Raw genomic sequence first — 10,111 nt, forward strand, 5'->3', positions numbered from 1 at the left:
TGCATTTCCCTTGGTCAGTTGTACTAACTTCCATCAATTTGTGTGTTGCCTTTCACACCACCAGAGTTAACTCGTGTCAACCATCTAGTAAGTGATTCTCCCTCCTCCCCTCCTCGGTGCCCAGCAAAGAATGTTGCTTTTGGTGTGTATACCATTTCTTGATTTTTTTTATAAAAGCAGTATTATGTAATATGTAGCTTTTGTGTTTGAGCTTTTTTTACTCAGCACAGTATCTTTCAGATTTACCCACATTACAAAATATTTTTCTGTTTCATCATTATTCTTGACCATCTTGTAAGCTTTCCTCAGTACATGTATCACATAATTTATTCATCCAGTTTTGAATACTCAAGCTGTCATTCACTCTTAATTCATCCTCTTATCTCTCATAGCAAGCATTGGTGATTTTCATTGTATATTAATGATCAGTGTCCACTCATTCCTTCATATATATTTTCAACTGCTTGTAAATAGGTGTTACTGAAATGCTTAAGAAGTTAGTCTCATTCATGCATCAGTATGTTCATAATCTTGAATATCATTGTTTATAAAATAAGGGCTTGCTAAGTAAACACCTTCAGCATGACCCTTATATTTTGTATTATCCATTCAGGTCTCTTGAGAGTTTCTGGTGTGTTAATGGTTTCTGTCTTCTTGGGTTTTACTATCGTATGACCCACTAATGTGTACGTTGAATTTAGCTAATGAAGCTGTTCACTGTTAGGATGGTGATCACTCTGTTGAGTGATAGTATCTCCTTCTTAAAAGTTGATTTAATATCAGCATTTGGAGTGAGGAGAACAATAAGAGAGATTAAGGGCTGCCCTCTAACCTTCAGAATCTGCTGTTCTTGTGCACTTCATTTCTAAGTGCATATTGGCAGCCTCTTAAATATGATTTGCAACTTTCAGTTCCTTGCCGCCCTCAGCGAGGTGCTAACACCCATCTTTGCATCTGATCTAAGTTCTTCTAGAGGCTTTTAAGTAGGAATACCATCCTGGGACAGGCTGTTCTCACACACGTTCAGTTTGCCATGAAATAAATTCTGTGCCTGCTGTTTTAGACTCTTGGCGATATTTAATATGAATCTGCTTCTCTTTCTGTACTTGTCTACTGGAGAGCTCAGAATGCACCCTCGATTTTCTCAGTGCAAATGCACCAATCTGTAGACCAATTGTGTTATTATTGCTGTCTTGCTACCCTGAAATAATCTTTCTGGAAGACATTTCAGAAGAATTGAAGTTTCTTAACATTGAAAGAATTGAAGTTTCTGATTCTCATTTCATTGTTTTCATTGTAAATGACTCCTGAAGTCCTTATAGTCAAGCATAATATTTAATGGATGTCTGAGTCTACGTGTCAAAGACTAGAATTTTTTGCCTGAATGTTGCATGAATTTAATAAACTGCAGCTATGCGATATCAGATGCAGCCTATAAGTTTAATGGTAGTGGCTTACTTCTTTGATTGTGTCCATTACTGTTGTAGAAAGGCAGATACATTTCTTTGTTTTATTTGGCCCTTAGTGGTTCCTTTTAGCACATCCCTTTGCTTCCTAATGTCACATGCAACATGGTTCTTAAAATAAATTTCAAAGCATGTGATTACTTTAGGTTTTCTTACTGCATAATTTTTTAATCTCTAATATACATCAAGCTACAACAGACTTCAAATTCAAAACTCAAACTCATTGCCATCAAATAGGAACCAATGCATAGTTGGCCCTTCAGCAGGTTTTCAGAAGCAGGAAATCACAGAGGAAATTTTCTGTCTTCCTTCCACCTTTGGGCTAACAGCCTAGCTCCCTGCCCACTACAGCACCAGAGCCCCCTAAGATATAGCACCAAATGGCCCTATTTTAACTGTCAAAAAAACTCAAACAATCAGGCATAGTTATACATTGCATGCAAGTATTTTCTGCATAAAAAGGTTAAAGTGTATTATATAAAATAAACAGTCTAACAGATGGCAGATGTTCCAAAAGTTTGGAACCGAAACGAATATTTCATGCGTTGGCTTATTTAATTTTCAGTAGAGAAAGCACAATGTTCAATGTATATTCTTTGATTACTTCTCAGAAATGAAGCATGTGCCTCTTATTCATAGTTTAAGAAAAATATATCTTTTCAGTTCATCTTGATCTGCTTGGTGCTAAATCCAATTCAACTGATCGTGAACACATCGAGAATGTTTATTAAAAATTCAAGGGGATGAAAGATCCCTTGAAAATCTATGACCGCTTCGGAATGCCATTTGCAATATCAGCACTGAGGAGGAGGAAGAGAAGATAAAGTAGACCATATGTGATGCTCAGGGACCCTAGAATATTGTATTAGCCCGGGACACACATACTGTCTCTCATTACACCTCATACTGTCTCTCATTACACCTTTGGAAGGGCTGATAGAAACAGTTGAAGAAATATCAACTGACAAGCACTGTCTCTTGACACCACACTGCTGCCTTCAACCGCACCTTTTCTTCCTCTGTGACATTAGGTCTGTGCTTGCCTCATGCTCAGATTGCTATTCCTTCAATACCTTACTTAGTCTCCAAAGTTCATTTGCAAACAGTGGCTTTTCCAAACACATTTTGGACCATTAATTAGGATTAGTGTGGTGTTAAGGGTTTATTATTCAAAATTACTTCTCTAGCCATTGACTGACTTTTTTCATGTGAATGAGTGGGAATATGCAAATAGGTTGTGTTAGCCTATCTACAAGGGGATTGGCTAGTCTTGTCATTGCAGACTTGGAGGCAGGTCTGAGAATCTGACCACCAGCAAAGGAGAAGTGGACATGCAGTGTGTGCCACTAGAGCCTAGAGATTCTTGCACCAGCCAGACCACAGCAGCTGCGTGGCCAAAACAGAGATCCAGAGACCCAGCATGAGACAGAGCTGGCTTTGGGACTGCTACCCCCACAGAAACAGAGCTAAGAGCCTTTGCCCAGGCTTATATTTGCTCAACTGATGTTGCTGTGATGCTGCATACTGTTTCATAGCCTTGTCAAATGCCATAATGGATACCCATTATGTAGTGTTTAGATGAGCTTCCAGATTGTTTTATGGTGGGAAGCAGGAGTGGCATCCACTTCCTAAACTAGATGCCTCTGGAAACTCTACAAACTCTCTAAACGATATAAATATACAGAAATGATGGTGTTTATAGGACAGAGTCACGTACAGAAATGATGTTGTAGAATAGAGTTCAGGTCTTTTGTGGAAAACTTACTCTCAGTCATATTTGACTTGACGATACTTAATCACTGCTAAATGAGGCTGTTGTTGTTGTTGTTGTTGTTGTTTGATGCCGTCGAATCATAGGCGACTCATAGCGACCCTATGAACAAAGCCTGAGCATTGTTCGTACATAGAGTTTCCGGAGGCAAGCCATTTCGGAAGTGGATGCCGCTCCTGCTTCCAGAAATGAGGCTAGTGCTGTTTATGTCTGGAGAAACACTCTTCCACTCTGTACATCACTCTTTGTCAGTATACACTATGAAGTAACCTGGGTTGCTGTTGATGCTGAACCTTGTACCACTGGGGTATCAAATACCAGAATGGTTTCCCAATGTGGACAGTGTTTGGTGGAACTCCCAGTTGTAAAACGGGTTTGGAAGTGGAAGTGACATCCGATTCCTAAACCACATGCCTCTGGGAACTCTTTGAACTTGGAGAAATGACGATAGTTATGGAAAGGCATCAAGTCTTTTGTTCACAGAGGTGCTATGAGTTGCACTTGACCTGACGGCAATCAGCAGCAACAACAATTGGAGGACCAGGGTGGGGATGAAGAGCCATAATTGGCAGGACTGAGAGCTTCATAACACTGGTCTAAAGCCGTGAGGCTCAACACTGAGGTGCCTGCAAGCACATGTCAGCAGCGGCCCCGACTGAGTGATTGTCTGCTATCAACCTGAATCACATCCCTTTGAATTCCTTTATGTGGTTCTGTGTGATCTGTGAGCTATCATAATCGAGTTTAGACCAAATAAAGAATTAAGAAGAAACTCTGGTGGCCTAGTGGCAAGAAGCTGAGCTGCAATCCCAAAGGTACTCAGTTCAAGGCCACCAGCTGCTCCACGGTAGAAGGATGGGCAGTCTCCTCCTATGCAGTTAACTGCCTTTGAAAACCCACCAGAAAGTCACCGATGGGCCGTTTCCAACTTGACCGTGCACAACAACCAAATAGTAAGATCAGTGTTGGGATGAGTAGAAAGAGGCGCAGGAGCATGAAGACATGTCCTGCCTTAGGGGAATTGGTTTTGTGTTGTAAATGTTTTTAATGGGGACAATCCCCCATTGTGGAGTTGGTAGAGGTCAGGGATGGCCGTCCGCATGTGGCTCTTTCTCTTTTTACAGCTAGACTCTTCTTCCCTAGAAATCCTGTAGCATTTATTAATTGTGCTGTTCTCTATGGCTCTTTGATTATAATCGGCAGTATGCTAGTACTTCCATGTTTTGTGAGACTCTTTGGTTTATCCACTTTGCTGTCTAGTTGATCACTGGGGCAAGGTCACTGGGAGACTCTTACTTAACCCCTTCAGCCTTTGTTACCAATAGCCACAGTTGAGACTGTGAAGGGAGGCTCAGTAAAAAGGCTTATTGATACGGCTTCGTTAAACAGGCTCATTGAGAGTAAACAGGCTTATTGATACGGCTTCATCTATCTGCTCTGAGCATGTTTTAAAACGGTTCCTGATGAGCAGGAAGAAATCTGCAGGAGAAAGGAGGGGGCGGGGGGAAGGAGCTCGTATCTGTGAAGCATGTAGTTTGTAACCAGCATCCTGGTTCTGGGCTTCTATCACTCCCAGCCTCATTTCTCCCTCACGTGATGATGTTGTTAGGTGTCTCTGAGTGCAGGATGGGCCTTTCCCACCTCACAGTTCAGGAAACTGAGGCACATGGCTTATAAAGCATCGCTGGGAGTTTAAACCAAAAAGGCCATCTCGCCCAAGACTCTGCTCATTTTAACACAACATGTTGCTTCACAGATCTGTTCAAGATGTCGAGAAATAAATTAGAAAAATTTGAACAGATGTAATCTATTGTACAAAACCAATACTTTCATACAAAAATTTCAATCCGTAATATATTGGCAAATTCAAAAGGATGGCTTCATTTTCAAAATAATTTCCATACAACATCATGAATATATTTTAAATGATTTATAAAGTCATGGTATGAAAACGTTTTTTGAAAATAAAAACCCAGCACTATTACATATTACCATTCACATATGAAACCTGAACGTTTATTTTTAGAAAACTTTGGCATTGTTTTATTTTTTATAAAATTAATTTATATATCTAAATACTTGCTTTTAAAAAGCCCCTCCAACCTCATGGCATTAGAGTTGAAACCAACTCAAGGCTAACGCTCCAGCAGGTTTTCTGAGGCTGTGAATCTCACAGGAGGAGATTGCTTATCTTTTCCCCAAGGAACGGCTGGTGAATTAAAACCGCCAGAGAAGCGCCGTGTTTGGGATAGCGGCACGCCTCCTAACAGACTGTGCCACCAGAACTCTTCATGTTTATAGATCTGTGTATATAATATATAGATTCCTTTATACCTAATAATTGTAAACATTTCTAATGTATTTTAATACTAATATTGTAGAATTGTTTGCTGTTGTGTGCTGTTGAGTCAGAACCTATACTTAGCTGAGCTTCCAGGGAATTTTCAAAGACAGTTGATCCCACAAGAGGGAATTGCTCATTCTTCTCCCATAGAGCAGCTGGTGGATTTGAACCAGGTGCCATTGAGATTGCAGCTCAGCCTCTTATCACTAGGCCACCAGAGCTCCCATATTTTAGAATAGTGATATTTACTTACGGCTTCATGTTTTTTTATTCAACAGTAGCTTCATTTTAGATGAGCTCTGGTGGCCTAGTGAGTTGTGCATTGGGTGGGTAACCTGAAGACAACAGCATTCAACTTATTGCCTTGAGTCAGAAGCGGCTCATAGCTAACCCACTGTGGATTTCAGAGACTGTAAATCACACGGAAGGAGATTCTGCATCTGTCTCCCATGAAGCAGCTGGTGGACCGAGGCCACCAGAGCTTTCTAACCCGAAGGTTCGTGGTTCAAATTCACCAGCTGCTCTCTGAATGATAGGCCATCTCCTCCCATCGAGCTGTGCAACCTTGGAAGTCCAGAGGAGGGTCACTGCGAGTTGAGATTCACTCAGCAGCACTGAGGTTTAGGGTTTTGTTCTGAGGCTAAGCAGTAGGAACGTATCTTCTAGTTCTTCAGGAATTCTTTATAGACTAGTGAGGTGACAGCTGTAATGACAACTAAAACAAAGAGTGAGTGAGGAGTGTTGGAGGAATGAAGGATGAAGGATGATTGATCTGAGGACTTGGAGTTTCCAAACTTTGACATCATTAACATAATCAATTTCTCCAGTTCTACTCAAGTGTATGGCTGAGAGTAACTTCATTCTTTGCTAAAGGAATGCACAATATTAGATTATTTGGTTTGGATAAGAATGACAAATGATAATGTCACTCTTAACCCTTCTCTATTTCTTTTATTCCTCAGCGCCTATCACCCAGGGAACTGGAGTCAACTTTCCAATTGGAGAAATCCCGAGCCAACCCTACTATCATGACATGAACTCGGGGGTCAATCTTCAGAGGTCGCTGTCTTCTCCACCAAGCAGGTAACTGGAAGGGAGTTGCGTTCTCTTGCACTTGGGAAGCTAAAGATAAATTGGCAGGTAGAGAGAGATGCACAGATAGACGGGAGGGTACATAGGATTGGAAAACAAAGCAAATGGTGAAGATGATTGGTTTTATGATGACTGTGTAATCTTTCTTGGTTAGATTTCTTTTTATATTTGCCAACTAAAAGCAGTTGGCTTTTAAAACTCCTTACTAAATTTTCCTTTTGAGCAAAAGACTTATAAAAATGTATTAATATGATTTCTCACCTATTCTATGAAATATAATAATTGTATGTTGTTGTTATGTACCATCTAATCAGAACTGACTCATAGCTGAACTTCCAGAGGGTTTTAGAGGAAGTAAATTGCCCGGGAGGAGATGCCCATCGTTCTCCAGTGGAGCAGCTGGTGGATTGGAGCTGAATACCTTTACCCAGCACAATTCCTTACTACTTAGCCACCACAGCTCCCTGGAAAAAGTTAATATTTCGGACTGTAAGAAAAAGTTAGAAGGTCCCTTGTAATGGTACTTCCATCTCTGTAGCTTTCATCTAGTACCACATTAAACTTGGAATAATGAAATAGGAAAAGGAAAACCTGTCATTTACTTAATCTGAAAAGTGGGAAGTCTTAACAACTTGGCTGCAATGGACCAAGTTCTTCAATTTGTCGGTTTTGCTTGAATAGTTTCTCGAATCTCAGTCATCAATGACTCTATTATTTGCTCTGAGTTTTGGTTTTAGTGGCTTAGGCAACACCGGAGTAGACTGGGAGCTTTCCTTCCTTTTCAGTTCTCTGTAGGTGTCCCTCTTTTTATCCTTCAGTCCCATACAAGTGAAAAAAAGGTGGAAATCAATACTTTTCTATTTAAGTTAGGGGTAGATAACATAGAAATGGCGCATTGGATTACCTGATGATGTGTTTCAGTAGTTTAGAATGGTTAATGAGAAAATGAATATATATTGCAGCTTCCCAGGTTTGTTCATTTATTTATTTTTAATTACATCAGCAGTATAAGAAGACTCATTTCCTTTTCCAGGCATTAACTATACCCATGAAGGAAATATAAGAGCATACGTAGGTTCCAGAGTCAAATGTGTATTTTACATATTCAACTTTTAAAAAGTAAAGAATATTTGGATAAACATTTTCCTGCTGTTTCTGATAAATTTGGCAGTTGCATCTGAATTTGTTCTGAGACTGTGCACATTAGTATGCTTCTAAACGAAGCTCAACTTTATGTCGTTTAACATGAAACTGTATTTTCATAGAGTTAGATTGGGCGGCATACTCTATGGCATGTAACACTGCTAACAGAAGGTTGGCAGTTTGCATCCACTAGGCGCTCTTTTCAGGAGACAGAAGGACAGTGCCCCCCAATACAAATTCATAACCCAGGAAACCCAAAGCAAGGCCACTGGAATCAACTAAAAGATGGTCAATTCTGTTTTGGGGGATTTTGGATTGAGTTTTGTATCATTAAAATGGTTTCTGATTTGTTGTGATCTCAAAAATGCTTATTTAAACTTGTTTCCCAAGTTTAAAAGTCTAAGCAGCAATAATTTTAATTTTGTCTAATGGATCATTTGGTTGTCAACTGGGATATTACCTCATGACCGCTCACTAACAAGTATTATGTCGTTCAGAATAAATTAAGTTTAAAAGCGTTTCTCCACTGCTTACTTAAGAAAGTGATTTCTTTCCCATTTCAAGTTTTCCAGACAAATGTACTTCTGACTCACAGATGGGAGGATTAGATTAAGGATGGTTAAAAATTGCATATAATTTCTAAGTTGGGTACAGCAAGAAGAAACTGAAGATATTCTTTACTCTTGCCATGGTTTACCATAGATAGAAATTTCCATCGTCTGCATCATAATAATAATATTCTGAGGATTGTGAGTCAAACATTAATCATAGGAAAATCCACAAATACATCCAGCGCTCGTGATTTCTAGGGCTTGGAAATGTGCAGTGTGAAGATCAAAGACTTGAAAGTAAAAACTTTGCTTCCAACTGCTTTCTCTCACTTGCCCCAGGGCAGTCACTTGAGTTCTCCAAATCTCTCTCATTTGTAAAAAAATGAGATTGTTTTACATCTATGATCTTGGGGATCAATTGCTGCTACAAAATCACGTACTACTTATTACCCGTGCATAAAGTTAATTTAGAAAATATCTTTTCCAGGTTATACCTACGTGAATGTGAATAATAAATATCTGAATAAACAAAGGGAAAAATGGGCCCATTTTCATGACAGTAATTAGCTGTTTGATAGAGTATTGGAGGTGTTCTTGTGTACTATCATGTCAGAACTCACTCCTAGCTGACATGACAGCAGGTTTTCAAAACCCACAGGAGGTAATTTCCAACTTTCTCCCATGGAGCAACTGGTGGATTTGAACCACATACTTTTGTGTTGGCAGTGCAGCTCCTCACCAATAAAACAGGGTATTGGTAGAAGTATAAAAGAGAAGTATATCTAGTAAATTGTCACATTCTTGCTGTAAATGCTCACTTTTTCCTTATTAAGATTGACCACCAAGTTTTTCTCACTGAAATATATCCTTTTTTTAAAAAAAATTATTAATTTTAATGAACATTTACAGAGATTTTGGAAATACATCCCTTTAAACATACAGTGCTCAGTGTGTATTTTTTTTGGTGTCATGATTTTCAGGGCTCACCTTAACCATAAACACTAAGTAAGCTTGTTTTTAATCAGTAAGCCGTTTGTGAGCTCAGCTTCTCCCCAGGAGAAGGTTGAACAGTCTCCTCTCATGCAATTAACTGCCTCTGAAAATATCCGCCGGAGGGTCAGCTATGGGTCTGTTCCGACTCTAAGATGCACAACAACAACAAGCTTTGTTTTTAAGAAAACATAAAGAAAAATATGTGAAATAGCTTATAATAATAATTAAAGATGACCTCCCTGCTACCTTCAAGTGGATTTTTGCTCACAGCAATCTTCCATTGGTTTCTGAAGACACAGATCTTCATGGGTGCAGACTCCCATGTCTTTCTTCCGAGGAGTGACTGGTAAATTGGGAACTCTACCTTTTCCACTAGCAGCCCAACATAATAGCCCACAAAGGACTATAACCTTTTTATTAGTGTTAATTACAGATTTATTTATAAGAACTACTATTTAGTAAGTATCTTCTCCATGCAAACCACTTAACTAAGAGCTTTACATTTAATACCTCATGTAATTCTCTTTACTACTTCTCTTTGAACTAAATTTAATTATTTCCATTTTACAGATGATTAATCCAAATTTAGAAAGGTTAAGGAGCTTATATATTAAGAAATAATAAGTAGCCCAACTTGTAGGGACTCTACAGGACAAAGTAGAACTATGAGTTGAAACTTAATGCCAATGGATAATGATGGTTAAGTAGCCTAATTAAGACTTAAGACTAAAAAAAAATAAAAAATTAAAAA

At 39.1% G+C, this 10,111-nt stretch overlaps 1 protein-coding gene across 6 annotated transcripts in view; it reads left to right on the forward strand.

Annotated features, from left to right (window-relative positions):
- Nucleotides 1-10,111, forward strand: part of NFIB (nuclear factor I/B) — a 290,118-nt gene that overhangs the window by 196,068 nt on the left and 83,939 nt on the right. For all 6 annotated transcript variants that reach the window (XM_006881291.1, XM_006881292.1, XM_006881293.1 and 3 more), the window contains one exon: nucleotides 6,544-6,664. In XM_006881291.1, the coding sequence (XP_006881353.1) occupies nucleotides 6,544-6,664 (121 nt within the window). The remainder of the gene's footprint in view (nucleotides 1-6,543; nucleotides 6,665-10,111) is intronic.

This window comes from Elephantulus edwardii, unplaced genomic scaffold (assembly GCF_000299155.1).
Source record: "Elephantulus edwardii isolate Elephantulus edwardi_28Jun2011 unplaced genomic scaffold, EleEdw1.0 scaffold00014, whole genome shotgun sequence".
In the NCBI taxonomy this organism is placed as follows: Eukaryota; Metazoa; Chordata; class Mammalia; order Macroscelidea; family Macroscelididae; genus Elephantulus; species Elephantulus edwardii.